This window comes from Micropterus salmoides, unplaced genomic scaffold, assembly GCF_014851395.1.
Source record: "Micropterus salmoides isolate LMB-PRFRI ecotype aquatic unplaced genomic scaffold, ASM1485139v1 Ms_hic_scaffold_10, whole genome shotgun sequence".
NCBI lineage: Eukaryota > Metazoa > Chordata > Actinopteri > Centrarchiformes > Centrarchidae > Micropterus > Micropterus salmoides.
This window is the reverse complement of record NW_024040041.1, coordinates 18457813-18485603: the sequence shown is the minus strand read 5'-3', so window position 1 is coordinate 18485603 and position 27791 is coordinate 18457813. Positions and strand designations below refer to the sequence as shown.

At 41.2% G+C, this 27791-nt stretch overlaps 2 protein-coding genes across 2 annotated transcripts; one reads left to right on the top strand and one right to left on the bottom strand.

The window, feature by feature from the left end:
- Positions 1-978: 978 nt before the first annotated feature.
- LOC119889732 (nuclear GTPase SLIP-GC-like) lies at positions 979-19421 on the top strand. The gene is made up of 23 exons (XM_038700536.1): positions 979-1132; positions 1770-1851; positions 2372-2484; positions 2679-2726; positions 3228-3261; positions 3378-3470; positions 3885-3978; positions 8759-8975; positions 9108-9326; positions 10405-10611; positions 10736-10911; positions 14399-14492; positions 14585-14672; positions 14799-14920; positions 15136-15321; positions 15431-15594; positions 15782-15899; positions 17218-17326; positions 17432-17565; positions 17900-17981; positions 18061-18136; positions 18231-18273; positions 18386-19421. The coding sequence occupies exons 2-22, from the start codon at positions 1785-1787 to the stop codon at positions 18262-18264; spliced, it is 2475 nt and encodes an 824-aa protein (XP_038556464.1). The 5' UTR covers positions 979-1132; positions 1770-1784; the 3' UTR covers positions 18265-18273; positions 18386-19421.
- Positions 19422-25147: 5726 nt separating this feature from the next.
- On the bottom strand, positions 25148-27784 carry LOC119889601 (centriolar coiled-coil protein of 110 kDa-like). The gene is made up of 6 exons (XM_038700444.1): positions 27630-27784; positions 27382-27483; positions 27194-27300; positions 26651-26724; positions 25848-25907; positions 25148-25501 (listed from the first exon to the last, which is right to left on the bottom strand). Exons 3-6 carry the CDS (start codon positions 27266-27268, stop codon positions 25375-25377), a joined length of 336 nt encoding a protein of 111 aa, XP_038556372.1. The 5' UTR covers positions 27269-27300; positions 27382-27483; positions 27630-27784; the 3' UTR covers positions 25148-25374.
- Positions 27785-27791: the final 7 nt, after the last annotated feature.

Below are 27791 nucleotides of genomic sequence, written 5' to 3'. Positions count from 1 at the left end.
CACAATTACAGAGATTAGGACTTCAGAAGAATGCGAGCAAAATTCTCCTGCAGAGGAAATGTTTGTCATAGACTTGACATCAGTGAATGAGGAGGAAGATAGATAAATGATGAGGAGGAAGATAGATGTAATGAAGACAGTCCAAGACGTTCCTACAAGAAAACGCAAACGTTCCTCAGCTACAAACCAGGGTGGTGACAGCTATGAGTTGCTTCTGAAACGGGAAACTGAAAGAGCAGAAATACAAATTGAACTGGGTAAAGAACAAATCTTGCTTACCCAACTGTAGCATAAAAAAGTGTAGATGGATATACATCTCCTACAGGCAGAGATGGAAAGAGCTGGTATCTGTCCTGTAAATGATTTTTGACTATTGATAGTATTGTTTTTGTTTTGTTATTTAACATTATAACAAAATAAGGAAAGTAAAATGTTTGTTTATTACAGTGTTTTTGTTTCTTAAAATTAAAATAAACAATGTCCCAAAACTATTTATGGCCACCGGTATTTTGCCTACCTGTTGTTCTTTGCTAAGCCAGTAGGCTACACTGTTGGTTCCATTTAAGGCTCTGGTAAACTGGAAATTTGGTATTTGGATCACAGTGATCCAATCCAATGTTCCTAGCATAAAAGAAAAATGGATCAGGTGATCCTGGATAGCAGAACATTTCAAATCCGGATCAATTTGATCCAGATTACATTTTTTTTTAAACACTGGGCACTGATGTGTGAGTGTATGACGTGTGCACACATGTACGCACAAGAAAACACAACTGATTGTGCAGTACTATTGTGTGCAGACATGTTTGTTCCTCTATCTCTGTGGTGACATCTCATTGACATAATGCATTCCCTTGCGCCTAATCTTTTACTTAAGTAAAGTAAAGCATGGGATCCGAATACTTCTTCCCACACAGCTAGTGTGCTTGACCACACATTAGAATCGAGCCTCAGGACTTTTTAATGGTGGACAAGAATTTTACCCATTCATTCACTGATCTTGTTAAACCTGCTTTGTGGGCAGAGATTAGAGTACACTGGCGAGAGGCGGAGACAAAATAAAAGAGAGAGCTCAAGTTAGATCAAGTACCAGAGGAGTCCTGTTCATGCATTGAAGAGGAAAAAACTAAATGTAAGTACCTATACTTCAATGTATTACATTCACAACTGAATGTTACTGAGACACTATATTTTTTGATTTAAGCTACAATTTTCAAAATCCAAAGAATTTAACACATTTTATTAATCAACAATGTCTATGAAAGTTAACCCCTTTTCCTTTCCTTTTATAACAAAACTGAAAGGTGAGTAGTAGGTGGTAGTGGAGAGTAAAAGGAAGATATAATTTAATATGCTGCTGCTTTTTTCAACATTACATTACATTATTCAACTTTGATTAACTACATGGAAATGGAAAACAGCATTTTTATGAAATGCCTTTTCAATGCCCTCTCTACTTATGAACCACATTATTATAGTGACAATAACTAAAACTGGCCTTTACTTAATCTTATCCTTGAGGACTAATTTTCTAAAAATACAAGTTAATAAAATCTGCTAAACTAAACAAATCTTTTTTTAATTTAATCTGCTGTAAATCTGTTGTGCCATTAGGCAGGAGGGTGTGGCTTAGAATAAGAGCAAAAGAGGAGTAAACGGTTAGATGTGTGTTTACAGGAAAACCAGATATGGCTGCTAAATAGCTCCAAATACCGACTTAAATGTAAAGCAGTGATAATTGATTAAAATATTATTTGATCACCTTCTAGTTGCTGTTCTTGGTCATGGATGATTTTGTTCGTAACAAATTAACTGAATGGGGTCTCAGCATGTGGATCAAAACATTTGAAGGTAAAGTATTACCATGCTTCTTTGTGGGCACAGGTATTATATAATATTGGAATGACCTACCAATACTGAAACATCTAAGCGTCAGCTAATACAGACATCAGAAATGCTGCAGCATTCTTTTGCAGTACAATACTGACATATCCTTGACAAACATTGACAAAATGGCAGAGATCACTGTCTGTTCAGAGTATACACAAGCACTTATGGCAAAGACCTTTGTACATTTTCACACAATTAGAAAAGCACTATTAACGATTAATTAGGAAGAGTATCTGCTGTTTATTACCATCTTTTGGGTTATTGAGATGAGGATCTTTGCACAAGCAGTACTGAAATAAAGACTAAAATGTTTTCAAGACAGTGCATATGAAGGAAAAATATGAGTTCTGAGTTTATTAAACAATAACACACAAAGGTTCAGACTTACGAATGGTGTCAGGCATTGTTCAAGATAAATCAAGCAGGCATGTCCAAAAAGCAATTTGAAATTATCATTCAGCTGAATATTTATTAATTACAGATCAGTGCATTGACAAGAAAAATATTTACTGTCTTGATGAACATGACATCATTAACTTGATCCCAAAAGTGGGACCAAGGTCAACATTCAAGACGAAGCTCAAGTCGTTAAAGGTAATTGTTCTTTACTGTGAAGATATTTACACAAATTCTGTTATTGGTCTCATAAATCTCATTTGTGCATGCACATGCATTTATCATTTATAGGAGAATCAAAACATTTTGATAATGCCTCCAGATAATTTTTGATTTTAATTAATTAATTATTAAACTGTAATGGATTTGCAACTATTTTCTTTTTTCACTAGAAAGAACAAAACACAGCAAATCAGGCAACAGTTGATTCTTCTGCTCAAGTAAGTTAAAAACAGTTTCACACAATTAGGTGTCATCTAAGGCATTTATTACAATCATACAGATTTTATTTTTAATGTTTGCTCACACAGCCTTGCACTGAGAGTATTACTTTTATCTACAGTGCAAACAGGAGCATTCACACTGAATGTTATAGGCATGTAATCAGTAAACTTCATTCTTCATTATTATGTATTTGATGCACTAAAGTGTCCTGAGACAAAATCATCTTTGATTGAAGAATTGTCTCATTGAATCACTGTGTTGTTGACTGAGGAAAAAGGGTATGCTGAATGTGATCACTTTTCTGGACTCCACATCTAACCCAGGGTTTTGGCAGGCTCATCCCAAAGCGGATAAGAAGATAAAGGCAAATATCGTTGAGTGAATTGTAAAGATTTGTCTTCAAGCCTATCGAACCCTGTTATTGGACAAAGCCTGTGTAAATAAAATTTTATAATCAAATACGGTTTTAAGAGTCAAATGTTCATGTTCATCCCCAGGTTCTGCCATCAACCAGTGACACAAGTGATAAAGGTGAGATACACAGTAATAAATAAGCAACTATACTGAGACCACATAATATTTTGAGAGTAATATACAACAAACATTTCTGTTTGGCTTCTTTATATTTCAAAACAAAATCCAATAAGGTAAGAGAAAGTTAGATCCTCAGGGCGAGTCCAGCAAAGGGCAATCACCACCTAGTAAACGACGATGTGGGACAAAACATGGATCATACTCAGGTATTTATATTACTTACTTGCTAAATAATTACAAAACTTTTATGTTATGGCATTGTCCTTGTATCGCAAATGTCTGTTTCTATAGCTTGGCCACAGCAAATATTTTCTAATTTATTAGCCAGAGTTGAAATCTTATCAGAACACCTCGAACTGTCAACAGCATGCATGTTAAGTATTAATGTATATTCTATAATACACAGCTTATGGTAATATCTTAACTGTCTTTTAAATGGATGATGTTTTAAATCAAGACAACCTTTTTATGCTTTGCTAAGTGGTCATAGTATAAGCCTTATCAGTCTGAGGAATCATCAATTGATTGGTCAGAGGAAGTGACTCATTGTGCATTGCTGTTTACAGGATATACACATGTTCATGGTTCCTGCTGTATAGTTATTTTTTTTACTTTGACAGAAGAAATCATACTGTCTGATGTGAAAAACATCATGAACTTTGTCGATAAGAAAATACCTAACCAAGGCAACACAAAGCTCAACAACTTCCTGAGGTAAATTTTAAATGTTGCATATTCTTCCATATTGTTTGTTGTATGGTCCTTTCGTTGTTGTTTGCTAAATTACCTGCATAAGTATGAAAAGTTGTAATGATATGTGAATATAATTTCTTGATTATATACTGTTAGCAAGGACCCAGAAAACTGTGCACAGTTGGTGGATTTTAGTAAGCCTAAGGGCAGATTCCAGGGGCGGATTGGCCACTTGGCAATTCTGGCATATGCCAGAGGGGCTGGACTATTTGTTTTGGGGTGGGCCGGTCAGATTGATATTAATATCAATGTTTCCCACACATCAATTTTACCAAAACATTTGGCGACCCAAGCATTTTGCAGAGAAACACAGAGAAATGATCATCCATTACGTTATAAGACTCAGAAGGTGGATATTTCACAAGCATGGACCAGGTAAAGCAACAGTGAACACATTGGTGCAGGTGCAACTGGGTACAATGTTGGTGTCGGTTTCGATTGGCTTCCTCATTAACAAGCCTCCTCCGCGCACCCGCAGGTGAAAACGGTATCGCGGGTGAAAATCGCGAGCGCTGTGTCATTTTGGCTACTTCATAAAACGTCTCAGGTTACGTATGTAACCCTTGTTCCCCCAGAAGGGGAACGAGACACTGCGTCGGTGACGACACTATGGGAACGCCTCTGGGCGTGGCAGGGCTGAGCTATGAATGAAACTACTCCAATCCTATTGGTGTTGCTAGAACGGTAGCGTGTGACGGTGTAACCGGAGGCGTATATAAGCACACCGACGCAGTGTCTCGTTCCCCTTCTCGGGGAACAAGGGTTACATACGTAACCCGAGACGTTCCCCTTCAAGGGAACTCGGACTGCGTTGGTGACGACACTATGGGAACGAGATACCCACTTAGGCAGCGCCGAAACCCCGGCTGCCCCCAGCGTGCAGAACCTGACGGCACGACTAGGAGGAGAGCGCAGGGGTGCCGGGTGCAGAAGGAAGGTCCAGACTGTAAAACCGGATGAAAGTGTAAGGGGTGGCCCTGACCCTCCCCGGGGCAAACTCCAGGCATCGGGGAGAAACCAAAAGTGCCTGAAGATCCCCCACCCTCCTCAGAGAGGTGATAGCGAGGAGAAGGCCATCTTAAGGGTCAGGTGCTTGGCCTCAGCCGACTCCAGGGGTTCGAAGGGGGCCTCAGCCAGCGCTTCGAGAACCACTGCCAGGTCCCAAATGGGAACCCTGGAATGAGTCACGGGTCTCATCCTTCGGGTTCCACGGAGGAAGCGCACAACCAGTGGAAGCCTCCCCAAGGGCCCATCACTCAGAGGGGCGTGAAATGCTGCAATGGTAGCTTTACATACTTTGAGCGTGGACGGGGAGAGGCCCGCGGAGAAATGGTGCTGGAGAACTCCAGTATCATAATTACCGAGCAGGTAACTGGGTCCACCGCCCGTTCTCTACACCAGGTGGCATTTTAACACATTCCATTTCAGGCCGTACATCCTTCTCGTGGACGGGGCTCTGGAGCTGAGCAGCGTCTCGACAGCTCCTGTCGTCAGGCCCGCCTCTAGGAACTGCGCCCCCTTAGGGGCCAGACCCATAGCTGCCACAGGACGGGGCGTGGGTGAAAGGCCCGGTCCTCCGCCGCAGCCTCGCCATGTCTGCAACATGGCACCCTGCCCTATCGGGGCTGGGGCGAGAGGGAGAACCACAGGGGACAGTGCGTAGTCTCTCGAGACGCAAACAAGTCCACGTCTATGGGCCGAACTTTTCGCATAATAACTCCACCACCTCGGGGTGGAGTTATTATCCATTCCCCGAGTCTCAGCCCCTGTCTCGACAGCAGGTCTGCTCCCTGATTCTGAGTCCCAGGGACATACATTGCTCTGAGGGACAGCAGTCTCTGCTGGGACCACAGGAGGATCTGATGTGCCAGTTTGTATAACGGGCACGAGCGCAGACCCCCCTGGTGATTCAAATAGGCCACCACTGCCGTATTGTCGGTTCTGACAAGGACGTGGCGACCGCGGAGAGCGGGCAGAAAACTCCTCAGAGCTCTGAATACCGCCAACATTTCTAGGCAATTTATGTGCCAGGAGAAATTATGCTCCTGCCAGGAGCCTCTCGCAAAGCGGCCGTCCATGACCGCGCCCCATCCCGTCAGTGCGCCGTCTGTCGAATTAATTGTTCGGCAACAGATCGCTCCGAACACGGGACCTTGGGACAGGAACCAAGATTTCCTCCATACAGACAGGGAACGAAGGCACCTGCTTCTCACCCGTATCAGACGGAGCGGATTTCCCCTCTGGGAGAATCCCTTGGATTTTAGCCACCACTGCAGAGCTCTCATGTGCAGTAGTCCAGAAGGTATTATACTGAATGCTGCTGCCACGAGACCCAACACCCTCTGAAAGTGTTTTACAGTGATGGCTAGGCCCCTGAAGGTAAACCTCAGGAACTTCCTGTGAGAGGGACGGATGGAGACTGGAAATAAGCGTCTTTGCAGATCTATTGTGACAAACCAATCCTCGGAACTGATTTGGGGGATGGTGAGCATCCTGAACCTGAATCTCCTCAGAGGGGCCCAGAGGGGCTGGTGGCCGGTGTTATGCGCAGGTCCCCGGTGGCACCCTGAAGTGGAGGACCGCCAGGGAAAACTCGCCGGCGACCCACGGTGTGTGAGCCCGATCGTTTTCCAGCTGCAACCGCTCGAGGCAGGCAGACTGGTGAGAGCTCGCTGGCGGCTAGCGTGTCCCCAGAGCCAAGACGGCGGGAAAACAGAGCCTGTTGCCTGAGCCACCACGAGGGATGGGGACCTCGGTCCGTCACTCTCGGGGGGTGGTGGTGGTGGGCCCCCCTACTCAACCTCTTCCCCGAGCCCGCTGAGACTGAATGACGGTCCTCAGACCCGTCTTCTCGTCGAGTGCGTCGCCTCACGCCCCAGGTTTGTTGAGAGGGACTATGGGAAGCGACACTTCGCTTCTGGCTCCGGCGGTAGGAGCTAGCCGAGGGCTGAGCTCGTCTCTCTTCAGCCGTCGCCATCCTGGACCCAGACCGGCGGGGGAGATATTGCTCAAACACCTCTCCCTGCATTTTGACGTGCTGAAACCTGCTGACGATAGCATCCACTGCCTCACCAAACAGGCCAGTAGGAGAGAGGGGCACATCCAGGAGAAAAGCTTTCTCCTTCCCCTGGATGCCCGAGAGGTTGAGCCACAGATGGCACTCCGTAGCCACTAATGCTGCCATGGAGTGGAGTGTTAAGTCCGTAGCTCTATGGAGCTCAGTCAGGTCCTCATCAGAGGGATCTCCCCCTAGGTCACAGTCTTTGAGAAGATCGGCCTGGTATGCCTGCAAGGTGGCCATAGTGTGCAGGCTTGCACCAGCTCGACCCGCTGCCATGTAGGCCTTGCCCACCAAAGCGGATGTCGTCCGACACGGCTTGGTGGCCAGCATCTGAAAGAATGAATCAAGGGTGGGAGAAAGATAGCTCGCGAGCGCTTCTTCCACCCGAGGCATCGTTCCAAAGCCGTGCTGCTTAGTTTCTGTCACGCTGCTGTAGTCCAGCAGAGGGGACGCAGTCAGCCGTGCAGAGCAGCTCTTTTTCTTTTCTCTTGGTCTGTTCCATGATTTACACAACTCATTGTGTAAATCAGGAAAGAAGGATCGACGCGGGGTGGCGCTCGGGCTGCAGAAAAGCTCATTGAGGTTACTGCCAGCTACTGCTTATATTATTTCACCATCTCTAAACAAATGTAGCCTAAGTAGTGAATGTGTGTTCGTGGGGATACGTAGTAAGGTGGGCTGGCGTGGCAACAGTGCTACGGCTGAATTTTTGTCCCAGTCAGCCCCTGGCAGGTACACACTGGTCTTGTGTAGTCCGGCTGAACCAAACGCTTGAGCGTTTACCCCCTTGGTGTGGTTTGTGTGGGTTAGCGTGTTTGCTGAACTTGAACTCTGGTGTGGACCAAACAACTGCTCTCGAAGAAGTGGTCTCGGACTACTGTCAAGTGAGCAGTTAATTTCTTTGAGCACCATTTGAACCAATCACAGGAATCATATGTCATTTAAAATACTACTTATGTTTTATTACTGTGCTGTTAAATGTATTATGGCTGGTATTTAACATATTTCATATTTATCAGACTACGTTATATTACCAAGTAGGTTTTCCCTGTTTGACAGTATAACTCAGTAACAAGCGTGCACGGTCCTCTAAAGTCTGCTGAAACGTGCTCCAGACCAATACCAACATGAACAGGATCAGACGGTATGGTTGTGACACTTTTTGCTTCAGCAACTATAACCCCTGATTTTTTTTTAGCTAGAGTTCTTAAACTTTTTTATACAAAGTACCCACATTTGTTCACTATAAATGGCACCAATTTAATCCTCTACAAGAACATCACAGATCTTGTGAGTAGATGTCAAATGCATTGTGTTCCCTGGCCTTTTATTGTGGCCAGCCTAAGGCACACCTGTGCAATCCCCATGCTGTCTGATCAGCATCTTGATATGCCACACCTATGAGGTGGATGGATTGACTCGGCAAAGGAGAAGTGCTCACTAACACAGATTTTGACAGAGAGAGAGAAATAGGCCTTTCGTGTACATAGAACAAGTCTTTGATCTTTGAGTTCAGCTCATGATGAATGGGGACAAAAACAAAAGTGTTGTATTTATAATTTTGTTCAGTATATTTTGGCCAGATGTGGGCAGCAGAAAAAAGCAGAAACATTTTTATTTCAGTCTTTATATATTTTCCAAATTAATCAGTGAACCCATTTTTAAATTCTTCTTCTACAGGTATAAAATTTGTGATTTGGAGACAGAGAAGAGGGAGCTGGTTGGTGTCTTTGGTAAAACTGGGGCTGGAAAGAGCTCTTTGATAAACGCTGTCATCGGAGAGAAGAATCTCTTACCCTCTGGAAGTGTCAGTGCATGTACCACAGTCATGATTAAAGTGGAGGCTAACATGCTGAACTCAAAGTATGAGGCAGAAATTGAGTTCATTACAAAAGAGGTAAAATGAGTTGAATATGTTGTGCTTATTTGAAGCTATTTGAAAAGTTATGATGTAGCTGAAAATATAATTGCTATTTACATTACATGTCATTTAATTAAACTTAGTTCAATGTAATTATTTATTTTGTAGGAGTGGAAAGATGAGTTGTGGTCCCTGTTAAATTTCCTTCGGGATAATGCAGATAAAGACAAGGAAGATGACGATGATTATCATGACGATGAAAAGCTGTCAGCAGTGTATGGAGAAGAATGGAAAGACAAATCTCCTGAAAACCTCATGGATGACAAATATTTCAGAGAAATTCCAGAATTTCTTCTTTCCAAAAGGAAGATTTTGACATGTGAATCGGTAAGTAAGAGAAAACAGTCTTCTTCAACAAAGAGTGGACTTAATCCATCAGTCCTCAATAACTACAACCCCTGATCAATAGGAAAATAAGTCAGAACATTGTCTACCAGTAACTACATTAATTCATGTAATTTTCAAAATTTCAATCGGGGTTTCATTGCGCCCAAACAGCTCTCATTAAGGTCCTAAGCTGTACATTGGCATTAACAACGACGCCAAGGTCTCTAGAATTGCCTTGAACTAGTTCAGACCCTCCAAATGTTGGACAGTAGCCTAATAATTTCATTTTAATTGGCAATATTTTTTCCGAGCAATTCTGCTTGTGGAGTACCACATGGATTAATAATTTCTCCTTTCTATGTCTATTTACTGTCCCTTTTCCTAAAGTAACTATTTCAACACTTACACTAGTTTGACAACAGTCAAATCTACATTTCTCTATAGTCTTTAGCTGTGGTCCCACTGACTCACTTATCAGTGCACTGTACAAATGAATGGATTTGAAGTGCCAGCATTGTCTCTTGCTAAATAAAGACAGTCCCCATAACAAAAGATATGCACATGTTATATTGCACGCCTTCACTCTTGTCTTTAAAAATGTAAGACACTTACTGATAGGATTTCTGTTTCTGGTTTTATTTTTTCTGCAACATTTTGATTATTACAGAACAAATCATGGCTTCAGTCATAATAATAATCATAATTAATAATAATCCATCATTGTGCATTTATATTTTTTTTCATTTTCAATTTCACCAGAACTTAACTACGATGATATAGCGTTATAACGTTATATAACAAGTAACGTTACTAGTATTAGTAGTAGTAGTCTGGTTTATTAGAAGTAAGAAAAGAAGAGAAATTTGGACAAATGGAGGACCACATGAATTATTTAGCACAAGAGCAGACAGAGCGTGTCGGCACCTCTTGCGTGCGTGGAAAGGGAGGGGGGAGCGGTGCATTCATGTGGTGTCAGAATGTTTTTTTCCTCCTTAGATCTTTATTGCAAAAAGAGAAATAAAGTCAGTAACAGTCAGTTAAAGTGTTATTTTTATTCATTTTGTATTGTTTATTTCAGGCTAAAGAACTGTCCGCAAAATTTGTCAAATTCACAAGAAGTGACTCAAAAGACGAAGAACGGAAAAAAGTAAAGAGGTGGTACTGGCCACTAGTGAAGTGTGTGACTGTCAGGGTGCCTGGGAATGATTCTCTCCAGCATGTCACACTTGTGGATCTTCCTGGAAATGGGGACCGTAACAAGAGCAGAGATAAAATGTGGAAAGGGGTAATTTTTTGCAGCACTGTTGATTATTGTGTACTACTGTGTCATCCAGACACTGTAACATTGTGTTATTACAAAGCTCTGATAATTACTTATTCATAATTGACGTGATATTATGCCCCTCCAGATTGTTGGGAGTTGTTCTATTGTGTGGATTGTGACTGACATAAATCGAGCTGCGGCAGAGAAAGAACCCTGGGAGATCCTGAAAAGTGCCAGTAGCCTCATGGGAAATGGTGGCCAGTGTCAAGAAATTCACTTTATCTGCACCAAATCTGATCTTATTGAAGATTCGGATGATCCGTAAGTGATTTAAGATACAGTATATCCAAATTAGACACCGATACGTGTGTGCCAAGAGCGCAACATAAGTAAACACAAGCAAATACACATATCGTAATGTTCCCATTACTACTCCTGCACACATTTGGAGCCTTGTCCCCCCTAGCATTGCCCCATGTAGTCCTAAAATTCCTGTTATTAACCCAGCACAGATGAAGATGGCTCTTCTCAATCAGGACAAAGTCTGGACAGTCTGGGCGGCGGGCATGGCGGTGGGGGTTGGCAGGGGGGGGATGCTTGTGGTGGGTTTCTGTCCGGTGGTGAACGTGCAGTTTGGGTCACGGTGTAGCCGTGGGTGGGGGTCTCTGGTCTCCCTAGCTGCCGAGAGGATGGGGGTGGTTTGCGCCGGCTGGCATCTCTCATGTGCAGTGCATTACTTGGCTGTTGTGTAGCGTTAGTTAGATTGGTAGCGGGGTAGTGTTGGTTGGCTCACCTGTAAGTCGTGATTGGTTTGTGTGCTTGTCGGGGGTTGGGGGCATCAGGTGCGGGCCTGGACTGGGCTGGTGTGCGGCTCTGTCCTGTGTGCATGCTGTGCATTCTGATAATTATATTTCGGTTCTCTGAGGGGTCTGGCGACTGGTTGTTGGAGGGGTGGGGGACCAGGAAGAAGGGGGTTGACCGGGTGGGTTGGGGTTGCGCGCTGGTCCTTTTTGAGCTGGTTGGGGGGTGTCTCCTCTGGATTTTGGTGCCTGGACTGGATGCTTCATGTACGGGGATCCTGTGTGGGGAGGGATTGTGCTTTGGGGTGTGTCGTTGGTTGTTTTGCGTCAGCCCCTAGGTGGGTCCTAGGGGCTGGGTGCATCTGCTGATGCTGTTGCTGCTGTCGCGGGGTGATTGCTGTCTCTTTTCTTTGGGGACAGTGGGGGGGTGTGTGTGGGATGCTTCGCTGCTAGGAAGGGAGGGGCGCAAGGGTGGGGGTCTTCTGGCCTGGTCTGAGTGGCATTGCCTCCTGGGTGTGGGCGGACCTTCGGGTCTGGGCCGTTGGGCCGTTCTGTCCTTGGGCGGGGTCCTTGCCGCTCTGAACCAGCTCCCTTGTGGGGGCGGGGGGGTTGTGCCAGCTCGGGTAACCTGGTCGTGCTCGGAGTGCTCCTGATTGTGTGGGAATGGTGAGATGGGGGGGTGGCAGTGGGGCTGCCAGAGGGCCCCGGCGAGGGGATTGTTGGACTTTGGGTTGGGGCTGCGCTGACCTGCCTCGGGGTGTGTGGGGGTCTGGGGCTCGGGGCTTTGGAGCCTCTGGGTGTGGGGCAGGTCTGCACGCTGGGGGGGCTGGACCCATCCTGGGGCTGGGCGGGGTTGTCGCTGACTCTGGGGTGCTGCCGGTGCTAGAGGGGCTCTTGCTATAAGCCCTGGGCTGGAGGGACCTGGTGTCCTCCTGCTTAGGGGGGTGGGGGATGGGACTGAATGATGGGGCCAGTCAGGAATCTGGTCCCAGTGAGGAGGACCATTCTATCCTCCCTTCACCTTCCCCTCTTTGGTCATGTCTCACTACATACACCCTTAGGACTCTGAGGGGTGGGCAGGCTGCAGTGCGTTTGGTGGGTGGGGCTGCTTTATTGCGGCCTCACCCTTCTTCCTCCCCCACTGGCTACCCCTCAATTTTAATTACACATTACACAGAGGGCTTGGGGGGTGGGAGGGGCACGATGGGAGGCTCCACTACCTGACAGTTTTGGGGTGCCTGTGTCACAACTACCCTCCAATTTTAACACACATCTTATCTTTACTCCACCATACAACACTTCACAATCCATGACATGCATCCAACACAAAACAATACAGAGGCAGGCAGAGGGGTTGAAGGAGTCATCCCCCCCACTCCACTGGGCCCCCGTCCGGGGATGAGATCGGCCTCGGGGGCTGCTGGCTCTGCCTGCACTCTGGGGAGGGATGCCTCTGGCTGGGCTGGGGGACTGTTGGCCTGGTTCTCCTGCGTTATCGCTCCCTGGCAGCGGGGAGCTTCCTAGCACGGCTCTCTGCTGTTCTTCCTCAGGGTGGGGTACAGCTTCCCCGAGACATGCGGTCTGGGGTCCTTTGCGCTTTGGGGGGTCGCGGGGTGCCCTGGCTTCTGGGGGTGGGGGTCTCTGGGCGCTGCGCGGGTTGATCCGGTTGCGGTTTGGAGGGCTGCGATGGGATTGTAGGGCGATTGTCGATGCATCTTGATGCATTGTGCTTTTTCCCTGTGCAAGGTTTCTGGATGGCTGCTGGACGTTTAGTTTGTGCATTGGTGTCCGGGGGAGGCATTTCCTCGTTGGCTTGAATGGACCAGTTTGCGTCCCTGGTTTGCTTTGTTGGCCTGTCTTACTATGTCAGCTGTTTATTGCTGCTGTTCAGCTGGTTGTCTTTTACTATTCTTATTATTTTAATTGTTTGTTTGTTTGTTTGTTTGTTGTTGTTTTTCTCTTCCCCAAGCCCCCCTCTCTGTTCTATTGCAGGTTTCGTTGCTTTCTGCAATTGGTGTTTTCCTCTGCTATTCCCTATTGTCCCTACCTTCCATCCCCCTTCTCTTATAGGTGTTGTCCTTTCTCTGTGCTGTCTGTTTGTTCCCCCCCATCCCCATGTCTGCCCCCCTGTCCGGCCAGGTGACAAATCAATACATAATTAAATAAATAATACAACAGACAAAGGAGTATATTAATACTCTCTTGTTAAAGTAAAATCTGCCTGGCACAATATGGTATCCAGCTCATCATACTCTATACCAGGCCGCTGGGCAGGACAGGTTTAAAAAAAAATTAAAAGAAAAAGAGAAAGTCTGGACAGTCCAAGCTACATTCGGAGGTGTTTGAAATGTGATTCCAATCAGATTTCTACAGATACATATCAGTCCAGACACTCCGTTTTCATGTTGTCCAGAGGGCAGATAGCCTACTGTACTGTACATCTGTTTAAAAGGAAAATTTATGCACATTTTATTCCAATCAGTGTTGATGGTAAATGCAGTCCATTGAACCAAGAAGTTCTTTCTGCATCCAGCACCATTATTTGACGTGACTATTAATTCAGCTACTACTTCAGGTTGAGTTTCTAGCTTCTGTCTCTTTGGTTGTATTACAAAGAAGCGAAATTTCAAACAGTGAAAATGGTTTCCCAGAATATGAGTGCAGAGGATATTATGGATGAGGATAAATTTTGCAATGTTTTGGTTGACTCCAATATTTAGTTGTATGTATTTCTGAACCAAGTTTGCATTTCCGCAATTATCTCAAAGTCCAAATTCTTCAGCACTTTTAGCTCCTAACCTCAGTCATCTACTTCTCCTCTGAAAATGTTGCATTTTTCGTAACTTGCATGGATACCGATCATTGCCACTTAAAGCTATATTTAGATTTTTATTCTGAGAAAGAGAAGAAGAATGTATGTGGCAAAATAACAAATAATGTTATAATTCTAGGTTCCAGTGCTCCAAATATTGTATGAAGTGCCACTTAATGCAAATATTTTCTTATAGTTCAGCCGCTGGTGTTCGTGCTCTCATATTTAAAAAAAACATGCAAGCCAAAAAAGAAGTGAGCAGAGAATTCAGCAAACTAAACAAGGTTAAGGTGAGTTTTATTGATTTGACACAAAGTCTAACATAAAGATTGTTTACAACTACAATCCTGTCTTATAATCATTCAAAACATTTTTTTTTCAGAAACATTTCAGTGATGACTGTTTCAAAGTGTTCACAGTGAGCTCCAAAGAGTTCCTAAAGAAAAAACATCTAAACCCAGATGAAACTGGTAGGTGAAGTCTCCATAAGTTTACTTTAACCATTTTAATTCATACAAGAATGAGTAATTGGATTATGCTATTTAAATATAAGTATGTAATGTAAATATGTAAGATGCAAACTGAATTTCTTACAGAAATCCCCAAACTTCAGGAGATCCTACAAAATCTCAATGACTGTCACTCAGAGACATTAAACTATGTGACTGGAGCTTATGGGATTCTCTCTCTGATGCAAGGCGCCAAATCTAGAGAAGTGGTACAAACTACAGTAGTAATAAAACTTCACTGATAGGCGTCATAATTATCATTAATGTTGACAGAATAATAATATTCATAGTAAATAAGTAAACTGAAGCGAACTACACTTAAATTCAGTGAAACCATGTCAAGTGAATTGATCTGTGTGTGATTTGTGCAAGTGTGAATTTTATCCATCAAGGTAGTTGATTTCCTGAATTTTTGTTGCTACAGAGAGGCTGCATAAACAGAAAAACAAATGCATGCATGGACCTTGAAAAAAATTTGAGACATGAACTTGATAAAGTCAGAGAAGCCATGGACGAGGCTCATAAGGCTTTTGAAAAATGCCTGAGTGAGGGGGTTGAAAGATCTAAAAGTTCATGTGACCAAACTTGCATTCCGTCTTATATCCTGTACGTATTATATAAATTATAACTACATCAAAACAACAGATTTTCCACTTCATATGAATATGCTTACTGTCTTTACATTTTTTCTGTTACTTTGTTGCTTTGTTTTGTTTCAGAGAGGGGTAAAAGGTGGTGGTTTTCACATGACTTTGAAGTGTTTAGTTGTGAACAACGGCATTTATCTACCAAAAAAAAAAAAAAGCAAACCAATAGACCTCAATGTGAAGTTAGCTTCAAGCCTCACTGACAGCATTGATGAGAAATTCAAGAAGACCTTCCCGTAAGACATTACTTAATGAGGACATAAAACCCTTTGTTGGCCCATTTTACAAATTATTTCTGTCAAATTCTATACAAAACGGTTCTAAAAATGATGTAATATAACACAGATGTACAAATACATTATTAAAATACACACTTGTCATTGCTACCTTAATGAAACATTTCAACGTGTTAACATGTTTCAGAAATGAAGGAAAATGTGGACCATTCAACGGGGTCATCAACACGTTTTCACTTGACACAAAGATGCTGATTCAAAAGCACAAAGATGTCAAACTGCAACTGATATTTCTCAGGACAGAGGTAAAAGATTGCTAAACATAAAGCTCTACTGGGGCACAGATCCACTCATTCCCAATGTAAATTTTAGATTTATTTTTGATTGAAGAGTATGAAATGTGTTAGTATGTGCCTCACCAGCTTCCCTTGCTTAGCCAATTAATATTGACACTGTCATGTCAGAAAGGGCTTTGACCACAGCATAAGCACACACTATGGTACAACTTAAGAAAATTCTGCTATGGCCCTCATACCTCGCTTGTGAGCCATGTAAACAATTTGCCATTGCTGCACAGTCACACCTGACACTGCAGTGCTCTCACTACTACCTCTCCTTTAAAACAGTCTGTGTCTGTTATAAGCCCGAATGGAAACCTCTTCTAGAAAATACCCCTGCTGATTTGAATGGACCTCCCCGCATTAACTCAATCCTACATTAGGGTCTGAGCTGCTTGTATCTGATTCTGCCTGTAGACCTCTGGCTGTGCTTTTACTGGTTGAGGTTGCCTGTTTTTCACCTCGGTCCGTGTGCCCTTCTAAAAACGTCTGGACTGGGTCTGTGCTAGTACTGGATTTGGATCAGCTGTGCTTGTACTGGCTTATGATCCAGCATCTACTCTACTGACAAACTTCTGCATAGCCCCTGGAAATTATAAATATCAATACTTGCAAGATATTAATGTTTCTGCTTCAACCTCATTCAAACTGGCTCCCCAGGTTTCCTTTAATACCTTTTCAAAAGGAAAATACTATTTATACTATGACATGACTATGTGATGTTTATCTACTGAGAGATGTGCATCCATATTACCCAGCTAATCAACATCTCATCAACGTTGTAAACACTGGCTTTCAACACTGACCCGTTTTTTGCGACGTTTCATATAGTTACAACGTGCCTTTTCACATCAACCAGTAGTTTAATTTTGAAAGTGTAACGGATGTTGCATATATATCATTGCTAACTTGACCGGATGTTGTAGATGTTGCTAACTTGACTGAAGCCCTACACATCCAAAAATGACACCAAGGCGTCTTGACAATTTCACTGGGGCACACCACATTGATACAGGGCATGTGCCCCAGTAAAAAGGGTCTAGCGACTCCTATGAGAATAGTATCCTATTACTATGTATCTATTAGTCCATCATAAAGCAAATCAAACATCAAGTTTATCAGTGAAGACTGGAATGAAGATTAAACATTGAACAATTAAGCAAAAACAATATATAAAGTATTTTGAGCTATTAACATATTAATTTACACTGTATTTGTAAATAACAAAACAGTGCAAAGATAATCCTTCTTGAGTCTAACAAATACTTAATTTTCTCTCTGCAAGGAAAACAAAATTAAAGCAAAACTCATCAAAATCATCCGGGAACGTAAGAAAACAATCTACAGCAGTCTGATGACGACAATCGAGAAGACCATGCAAGAATGCTATATAAGTAAGATCAAGATATCTACAATGTGATTTAATAATAATAAATGTTAACATTTATCATTATTGACTAGAAAAATGTAGTTGACAACAATGTTCTGTTTTATTGTAGAAGCAGCAGAATTTAGAGGACCGGGCACGCTGAAAAACATGAGGAACACTATTGAGAAACACATTTGTGATTCAAAGAACACCATGTTTAAACAGGCTAAAGATGTTATGTTGAGCAAACTGAGACACTTGAAGGTTTGTCTCATTTTATAATACATGGTACGATGATGATATAAAACATGTTGTGCTGCAGATTGTTATCTTTCTCCATGATTCTAGGTCATTGTTTTCTTTTTATATTCATATGGATATGCATTATCCTGAAAGCTACTTTTGCTACTAAAAACACTGTGGCACTTTCACAAACATGCAGTTATTGTTTTTAATCTAAGACAGAAACATACTAAAGCTGATATAGCTATAGCTAACCCTTTTGTCCAGTCTGAACAGCCCTCTGTACACACATTTAAACAGTTAATCAATGTAGGACTCTGAGTGAGAATTGATAAAGATTTTGATGCTGAACTAGGAGGAAATCCTGCAGACACTGGAAGAAACAATGCAGAAATCAATTGACCTGTCACTCAAGATAGATGCTGTCTCAATCCCAGGTAAAGGAACGTATCAAAATACGTGAAATTAATAGTGCACTCATTGTAAATTATATGTTTTTAATGTTGGATATTTTAGATGTTACAGCGGAGCTTGAAATGGTGAAAAAATACTACCATGAACTGAGAGGAAGCCCAGATGGACAAACACAAATGTAAAATAATTTGGTAAAACTTTGTCAAAATGTTACATAATGCCCTGATTATGAGCTGTTCTGAAAAATGCTAACAATGCTTTAATTATACTAGTGCTGATCCACGCAGTCCAGCAGCTGCACCGTGACATGTGCAGGTATGTTTTAGTGAAACTGATGAACCGAACAGATGATAGATGCTCTGACAGCCCTACTGTTTGTCTTTACTGTTCACAACCTCACTGCTTATCTCTCTTGTGGATGTTTCAGATTTGCTCAATGGAGAGAAACAGCAGAAGCCTGATTATCCACTGAAGCTCTCTGCAGACACACTGATTAGAGACATGAGGCCTCTGGATTTGGTCTCAACCATTTTATCAAGTTCTTATCTCTGTTCTGGGTGTTGTGTTCATGTGTACTTTGAGTGCTTGTTGTGAATTACATGCACAGAGATTTTAGATTTCCTTTTGTGTTTTTGGTTGGACATTTTTGCCTTTAATTAATTGTAGATCACAGTCAAACAAATAATGTGGGAAGACAGAAAGACGGGGGTGACATGCAAAAAAGGCTCCTAGCTGGATTTAAACCAGGGACGTTTTGGATTTCATCATTATGGGTTTTAGCGACTATAGACCACTATGATGTCCCAGAGATTAATTAACTTTTTATTTTCTTCATCTTGAATATATTTTCATGTTTGTCATCTGTGTTATTTTATGAGTTTAGTGTTGGTTGATTGGGATGGGTGCTTTGAAATTTAAATGATTTCATGACTGTCTTGATTACAGTGCACTGTGGAATTGACTCTCTAGCGGACTATAGGCCTATAGAAAACATTAGTAGAAATTATTGAAAGATAGATGTGTTTATTTTTGTGCTGTTCACTTTATGGACATCGTGACTGAACATTGTAATCAATAGTTTGTTTTGTAGGCTGTAGGAGTGCTTTTTGGAATTTTGCATCATAGGCCTACTTAGGCTGCTTTCATTGTTGTAGCCTGTGTTATGTTCAACTTCAGTGAACGTGTGTGTGACGTGATACTTTTGACATGATTGTATACATTTCAGCAAACTCTTTAGGCATATATCTCATTCTGTTCTTTAAAAGTCTAAGGTTTACAAATAAGCCTAGGCTTATTTGTTTGTGTCTAGCCTTGTACATTTGTATGTGCTTTGATTAGTGTATCCAACGAAGGTTAAAGTCAAGGGCAACTGGACTTGGTTGAAGATACTGGAAGACGTTTCGTCCCTCATCCAAAGGACTTCTTCAGTTCTGACTGACTGGCAGGGAAACTCAGCTATTTAACCTCAGTGGGGTCGTTTGCCAGGGTCATCGATACTGCTGGTTTGTTAGTGTTCCTGGTTGCTGTAACGACAGTCGTTACAGTCGTTAGGACTACTGGTGGCCAAGACTGAATGACCATCGTTGGTATCTTCACCTGAGGCCAAAAGGTTACGTTTGTTGAGTTTCCTGGGAAGTGATTTGATTAGTGTAGTTAGCCTTAGCTATTTCTCTGAAGTTTTTGAGGGTGCACCCAGTGTTCACATAGATTACTTTAATGATCAGTCCCAATTGTCTGTCGATGAACATAGTGGCAGACTATACCTAGTAGGCTATACCCGTTACATCAACAAATAGTCCACAAAATTAGCCATTCGGTGGTTTGCTTGAACAGGGTGGAATGAGATGGAGTCAAATCCTCGGCCTGAATAATTGTGCCAGTCTGCCCCTGCATAGACTTTAGGTTTTTTAAAGTTGAAATGCTCTTGATTTACAATTTTTTAAAAAGAGAACTAGATGATGGTAATAAATAAGTGGCTTCATCCTGGAAAATAAACAAGTCATTCAGTTAATCACTAAAAAATAGTTTTGTTGGTTTTGTTTTTATCTACACTGATTCTAAATGCATAAATGTAAACGCTCCAATAAACCTAAATAAAGTTTGCTTTTGAGTTAAAGTGCAACATGTTTGGCTTCTTTATTGTTGATGTAGGTGTAAAATCATCTTATCTCTAGGTTCTCGCTAGCTTTGTACACACACTTATTTATCCTTGGATTCACAAAGATGATGTACTGTAAATGTTGGCCAGATCTGGATTTTGTTTATGCTGGATTTTGTTATCAGCATTCATTTTTCTTTCCTACTCATCAGTCGGTGCACTGCACTCTCTGAAATAGTGTACGCAAAGTTAGTCTTGTCTTCTGCATGTTTTTTTTCTTCTTAAACATTCACTTGTCTTTAGGTGGCAGGTGTTTGAGCAGTTGAGGAATAAAACACACAATAAACAAACACATTTCCAACTTAAAAAATGTCTGCAGGCAAATGTGTAATATGTACGCCTGCGGGCAGCACAATTTCATCGAGAGGAAAACCTTCACTAAACTGTCTCTTCTTTACGTACTGGGACTCTCTGTGTGTGACGTTATTGTGTTCCACCAGTTGACCAATTTTTTTGTGGTCCTTTGATGGAATCATTTACTTTACAATGAACTGTTGTTCAGCAAGATAGTGTGCAACATTTGAGGTGTATTGTTATTGATTCATTGATGAATGTTAATGGAATGTATTCATGTTAACAAAGAGCCTCTTACTGATGCAAGAAAATGGAACACGTGGACACACAGATGAGCCATAAATAGGGACAGGCATGACAAGGACTGTCTTTTTAAACAGCAAAGTCACTGTAAACTCACTGATAACATGAAACGAGACATTCTCACTCAAGTTTACTGCTGGTGTGTTACACCAGTGCTGAATGTAGCTTAAAATTATCTCAGAAAAATTTGAATGAAAAGTGGGATCACAGACAGAAAGAGAAACAGGAATATCAATATCAATCAATATATCAATATAATTTCAGGCTAACACAGACACATTATGTTGCAGTAAAACACCCTGTTTACCACGTGACTGTCCTTGAATGCTTCAGGGGTTAGTTCCTCTTCAAGACAAACAGTTTGCATTATTTTTTGCATGAATTTGTCTGTTTTGTGTGTGTGCCATGGTAAGCAAACTGCTGTTTTATAGTGCACCAGGAAGCTACAAAGGATATTCACGATTCACGATCACGATTTCAACACACAACAGCTTTGCTAAAAAAGAGAACGAGTAAAGATTATTGATCGGTCCTCCAGGAATTATTGATCTGGTGATTACAACACTTACATGCACAGTTGCAAATTTATGTAATAATAAAATCCAAGTCAGAGCCACTGTAATGAACACAGGTCAGATATTTCTTACAGATACTTAATAATCTGGTACATCAAAAAGTTTCCTTCTCTGGCAGCACTCTCAGGCTGTGTGTTAGTGTCTCTGTGGTTGGTTTCATGGTGAGACAGCTGTTCCCAAAATGAGTGAAGTAATTAGAGCAGGTGGGGTTGAGTGGAACCACAATATTACCAAACAGGTGAAGAGGGGGGAAAAAGTTGTTTGGTGCGGAAACTGGCAAGTAGCCAATGTCAGCATATCCACCTCCTGGTCAACACAGAGACAGAGCCCTTTTGTCCAGGCGTATGCGTATTTTACTGGTCCAGTCAGATGTTGTCTAAAAGTAATCATTACTTCATCCATCGTTTCAGGGAAGCCAGTGATGGAAGTTCTACTTACAGCTTTTACTTAAGTAAAAGCATCAATACCACAATTTAAATCTGTCTTCCAGACAAACAGTTTGCATTATTTTTGCATGAATTTGTCTGTTTTGGGTGAGTGCCATGGTAAGCAAACTGCTAGTGCACCAGGAAGCTACAAAGGATATTTACGATAGGAATAATTTCAACACACAACAGCTTTGCTAAAAAAGAGAACGAGTAAAGATTATTGATCGGTCCTCCAGGAATTATTGATCTGGTGATTACAACACTTACATGCACAGTTGCAAATTTATGTAATAATAAAATCCAAGTCAGAGCCACTGTAATGAACACAGGTCAGAGCTTTCTTACAGATACTTAATAATCTGGTACATCAATAAAGTTTCCTTCTCTGGCAGCACTCTCAGGCTGTGTGTTAGTGTCTCTGTGGTTGGTTTCATGGTGAGACAGCTGTTCCCAAAATGAGTGAAGTAATTAGAGCAGGTGGGGTTGAGTGGAACCACAATATTACCAAACAGGTGAAGAGGGGGGAAAAAGTTGTTTGGTGCGGAAACTGTAGCAAGTAACAAGTAGCCAATGTCAGCATATCTACTTCCTGGTCAACACAGAGACAGAGCCCTTTTGTCCAGGCGTATGCAACATCTTTATTTTACTGGTCCAGTCAGATGTTGTCTAAAAGTAATCATTACTTCATCCATCGTTTCAGGGAAGCCAGTGATCGAAGTTCTACTCACAGCTTTTACTAAGTAAGTAAAAGCATCAATACCACAATTTAAATAAAATACTCCATTACAAGTCCTGAATTTCAAACCCGCTCAAGTAGAAATACAGTAAAAGCAAAAATATACTTCAGTATGTAAAAATACTCCTGTGATATATAATATAGATTACATTGTTATGAGATTCTAAATACTGATGCAACAATGTGTAAGTAGCACTTTGCTGTTGTAGCTGAAATACAGGAACATTTAACTTCTTTGGTCCAGCAATGGTTATTTATACAAAACCTGAAAATCTGTCTTTGATGGAACTGCTAAAAAGTCATATAGACACTACCTTTTTTGTAAAGTCTCTCAAGACAAAAATGTTGTAAACCACTGGTTTAGTCTTTAATATGAATATTAATTAATTATTATTTGCATTTTATAAGCTCATCAAATGCTTTTTAATGCAAGATTTTATTCTGAGAGGTAAATATAGCTATAGCAGAAAAAGTGAGATCCCAGATAGAAATAATCAGTAATATCAGATCAGGAAACTACACGTAAGTGAAGTGTGTTTTTAGCAAATGGATGACCTCACACCTCATATGCCTTAAAGGAAGTTCTGACTGTAAATATTAACTAGACAGATGAGCTCAAAGCCTCATGTGACAGCAACATTACATTTACTAGATGGATCATGTCAGCCATATTGCTGTGCGCCACTGCTTCAACTGCCAACATAGGAAGTACGATATATTTAAGGGCCACATAGACTAAATTAACAGAACATTGTAACTTTAATATTTATTCAGTCAACTGATGTTCAAAGTTCATTCCTGACTGTGGAAAAAATGACAGCTTTCCAGTTCTTTATCTGAGTTGATTTCTGATCTATTAAATTCACGAGGTAATATAATACATCTTGATTGTATCTCAACTGGAAACTATATGGCATATATTGCTGTATATTATGTTGTGAAGAGTTTAAACACTTTTAATGTTAAAAACAATGCAAAAATACTAGTATGTAAAAAGATTTTGGATGACTACATGGTTCAGCTGGATCATGATAAAAGTCACCATTACTGTACTGAAAGAACTACAGATAAACCCTATTAACTTTTTTTAATTACACTTAAAATGGCTATAAAACAGATTTGTGTGAAGTGCCTACTGTGAGTGCTGTTCTATTTCAATATGTATACAACAAGTCAATAAGCTTAAAATGCTGTTGTAAAAGGCTTTTGGGATTCTGCTTTACATGGGCAGCAGGTGTAATCTTGGATTCATGATGGTCACAATGCTTTCCATTCATGGTCCAGTATGTCAGCATAGAAATAAAAGTGTCCACAGAAATTTCAGAAAAAAATGCAGCATAATCTACATACCTCTCCACTGTGTGTGTGTGTGGCCTTAAGACCTTCCAAGAAAATAACTTTTCATTTTGTCATGAATCAGATCAATCAAAATTGAAATAATTTTAGAATTTATTCTATTCATAGAAAACATGACACTTTGGCATTTTAAATAAAAAACTTTTTTTCAAGAGAGCTCTCAGCAAACAACATCAAACACTGAACACTACTGACGCAGAAGTATAAGGTCAATGTGGTATCGCAGTGAACAAGTGGTGTACCAATTTGTTAACATGTGGTCAGATAATATGTTCCCATAAACCTTCTTTTATTCAGAGTCTGCCCCTTATTCTTGACATGGGCAGTGGGAAATAAGGGAAATGGCATGCATTTTTTATGGTCTTAATAATTTAGTTTTACTAGAAAGAAACTCCACACTGAGTATCTGCTGTGAATCTCCTGTTATGGGAAGCTACATTAATGTAGCAGTACACCAGTGCAGTGTTGTAGTGTTGTCAGTAAACAAATACATCAAGAATTATTTTTTCCATTTGGCTTTGATTTAAGCCAAATGTTGAAACACATTTATATGTCTCAGAGCACTGTAAACTCAGCACCATTAAATAAAGAAAATAAGCACAAAAAGGTACTCAAGCCCTTGAACAAAACTTCTAATGAATGAATTATACACACTTAAATACTATTTTAGTGTATTTTAGTATTTTCATGGCAACTACATTATGTGTCTGTCAGCATGAAACTGATGTTTGTATATTAACTTACATAAATATTTAAATACACACTAAATGTTTATGAACACAATTTGTAAGTATATGCATGCTAAAACACTATAGATAGCAAAGGCATAGTTACGGAAGCCGTGAGAGCCACGTGAGAAAAAAATAAATACTGGTGATCAAAAAAGTCCAGTCTAAATTGTTTTCTCTCCTGTGTTTGCCAGGTGAAATAAGTACATATATTATGTGTTAGCAAGTTATGTACCTTGTGTTAGGAGTGCATGGAGAAAACCTGGATGAAAATGTATGCTTTTAGTCCTATTTAGAACATGTGGTAGTGGTGCACTCTTGTGGTTGAAATGAGTATTACAACAATAAACACTGAAATGTTTTGTTACCTGCCAAAATGTTTTTTAACCTGTTTTCACAGATTAAAAAACAAAAACAAAAAGTAACTTAGAAAAATTAACATTTTTTTCACCTGTTCTTAAATCAGAAACACAGGAGAGAAAACAATTCAGGTTAGACTTAGAACACTGAGCCACAGTATTTTTTTATCACATGCCTTCTGGGCTTCCGTACGTAGTTCTTAGACACAGATAAAATATTTTGACCTATTTCGTTTTTTTTATCATATTTCGTTTCTCTTTAACTCTGACCCTCCACACAAAGTATCATGCTACATATGACTTTTCTGTATCAGTTGTTGCAACTAAAAGATACAACATTAAAAAACAATGGCATTATGATGGTGTAAATCAATGAGCTGTGTGGTAGTAAATACAATCATTTGAATTTCAGAAGGTAGCTTAAAGACAATCATAATATTAGCAGCGCTGACTGGAGTTTCAGTGGTGAAAGGTTTGTATTAAAAGACTAAAAATTCAAGTTCAAAGGTCAATGGATGGCGAGTCACCAGTTGCCCCAGAGAGTGCTGCTTCTTCAGGTTTTCTGTGCGCCTCACTCTCTCCTCTGGGGTTTTTCTGTACCAGCTCCTGAGAAGAAACTGCCACTGTCATACAGTGATGACTTTAAAGACATCGGCAAAAGCTAAAATCCATACATTTATGTACCCTGTTGCCTTTAGCGAGAGGTGATTAAATTTATGTTTACAGTTTTATGCATGGCATGTATTGCATGTGATTGCAATGCATTGTTAATGAGGAAAGGAGCAACCCAACAAGCTACTCAACATTTTCTTATTAGTGGAGTAAGGAATGTCAAATAAATTACACATGGCAGTTTATGTGATTTTATGAGAGCAAGATGAGGCCCTATGCAAATTACAAGATAAAGGGACAAAAGTTAAGCATGGTGAAACAAGTAGAAGTATAAAGTTACCCCTGGCGGTTCAACTGGCCTGGAACAGGAGAATTTTGGCCTTGGCTTGGCTTCAGGACTCTGGGAAAGGAAAGAAATACTGTATGTAGAGAGCTGATTTTCTGGAGACAATAAATGCAGGAAAATTGAGGATAGAGCATGAAACCAGACTGTGTTTGTATAGCGCCTTCTAGTCTTCCGACCACCCAAAGCACTTACACTACATATCACATTCACCCCATTCACACACATTCAAACACTGATGGCAGTGGCTGCCATGCAAGGTGCCAACTCTCACAGGGTTCCCACTCTTTTCTAGAGATCATTTTCCAGGCCTTTTCCAGGACATTTTCAGTGTTGATCTAACTGGTATGACAGACAGGGTTCACGTCATACACATATGTATTTGTCTCTGCAGAAGTGCAACGGTTTAAAACAAGTTAAGAAGAAAATGTTAATCTATAAACCTAATAAAAACTACCACAGCTACCAGCCAGCAGTGACTAACATTTGCCTTCAGATGATAATGCAACTTATTACTTATTACTATAGAGTTTCGGTGCAAAAGATTTTCCAGGACATTTTACTTTTTTCTCTCATTTTCCAAGCGTTTTCCATGGCTGTAAAATTGGTCAACTGTTTTCCAGGATGCAGAAGAAGACGAACTCTGGAGCAATGTGGGGTTCAGTATGTTGCGTAAAGACACACGCAGACTGGAGGAACCGGGGATCGAAACTGCCGATCTTCTGACTAGTGGACGACCTGCTGTACCTCCTGAGCCACAGCCGCCCCCAGTATAAAGCTCAAAATTCAATCAATCTTACCTCTTTTTCCTGTCCAGAGTCCTCTGTGTAGCAGCAGACAGAACCACTCTCTCCTTGGGGCCCTTGGCTTTCTCCTGCAGTTTTGACACAGTCAGTAAAAAACATTTATTTATGATGGAAGTACGGACAGTGACAGCATCAGACAAAGCATGTTATATGCTTCACTGTAAAGATGGATCGTAAATTTGATTACCATGGTTCTATATAAATAAAGCTCATCATGATTATTTGTGTGCCAAAGTTACAAAAACAGGTAGACCTAGGGGTGACCAGACGTTTCAAAAAATGGGGCAGTCTGGCATGTGTTGTGCAGACAGATGTGAAAGGCACAGCACTGATGAAATTAATAAAAGTAAGAATAAAATTAGTTGATGATGATTTACACACTGTTTGACTTCATGAACAAAAATAATTTACTTTACCAAGCGCGAGCTTAACTGAAAGACAAAAGAGATGTCTGTCCTTCCTTTCAGCTCTTTCCTTTAAAAGAAGAGCAACAAATGTGACCTCCATCTGATGTGATTGCCTGTATTTTCAGGTTACCATGTCTCGTAGCTTCCTCTCTGCTCGGAGCTCCCTGTCCTGCTGCAGCAATGCTAATCGATCCCCCAGAGGCATTTCAAAGAAGATGTCATGGATGTCGTAAAGGGCTGCACGTACAAAAGATGCACACATAAACACAAAGGAAGGCGGACCTCTGCTGTCTATAGACAGAAACTACACAGTCATACCTGGGCTCTAACTCTCTCCTGCAGGGAGCGATCTTGTGCTGAGAAGGTGGCTCTCTTCTGTGGAGCTTCAGTCTGGAATGACCGGATGAACTCCTGTGTATCCTAAGCACACATGCAGCAAACATTCATAAACATACAGGTTTTTCCCAGTAACTAACATGATTCATTTATCAAACAACTTTAATCACACTCACATTGGTGTTCTTTCAACATTTTTAGTTTGTGTTTTTGTGTGTCTGTAATCTCACCACGATGGTCTGGCGCAGGTGTTTGACCTTCTCTGTTTTGAGTAGTCTGCGTGTGAGGAAGCCGCGTATGATGGCTAAGTTACTAAACTAAGTGCATGTACTGTTGTTCATATGCCGTAAACTAGGGCTGTACTATGGTTCTGAAACCAAGGCCGAAACTGC

Coding starts and splice junctions, on each gene's coding strand:
- LOC119889732 (XM_038700536.1), top strand. CDS start 1,785: ATGGATGATTTTGTTCGTAACAAATTAACTGAATGGGGTCTCAGCATG. Junction 1,852..2,371: donor GTGGATCAAAACATTTGAAG/GTAAAGTATTAC, acceptor TATTAATTACAG/ATCAGTGCATTGACAAGAAA. Junction 15,322..15,430: donor TTCCGTCTTATATCCTGTAC/GTATTATATAAA, acceptor GTTTTGTTTCAG/AGAGGGGTAAAAGGTGGTGG.
- LOC119889601 (XM_038700444.1), bottom strand. CDS start 27,268: ATGCCTCTGGGGGATCGATTAGCATTGCTGCAGCAGGACAGGGAGCTC. Junction 25,908..26,650: donor ACTCTGGACAGGAAAAAGAG/GTAAGATTGATT, acceptor TTCCTTTCCCAG/AGTCCTGAAGCCAAGCCAAG. Junction 25,502..25,847: donor GGCCAGTTGAACCGCCAGGG/GTAACTTTATAC, acceptor GTTTCTTCTCAG/GAGCTGGTACAGAAAAACCC.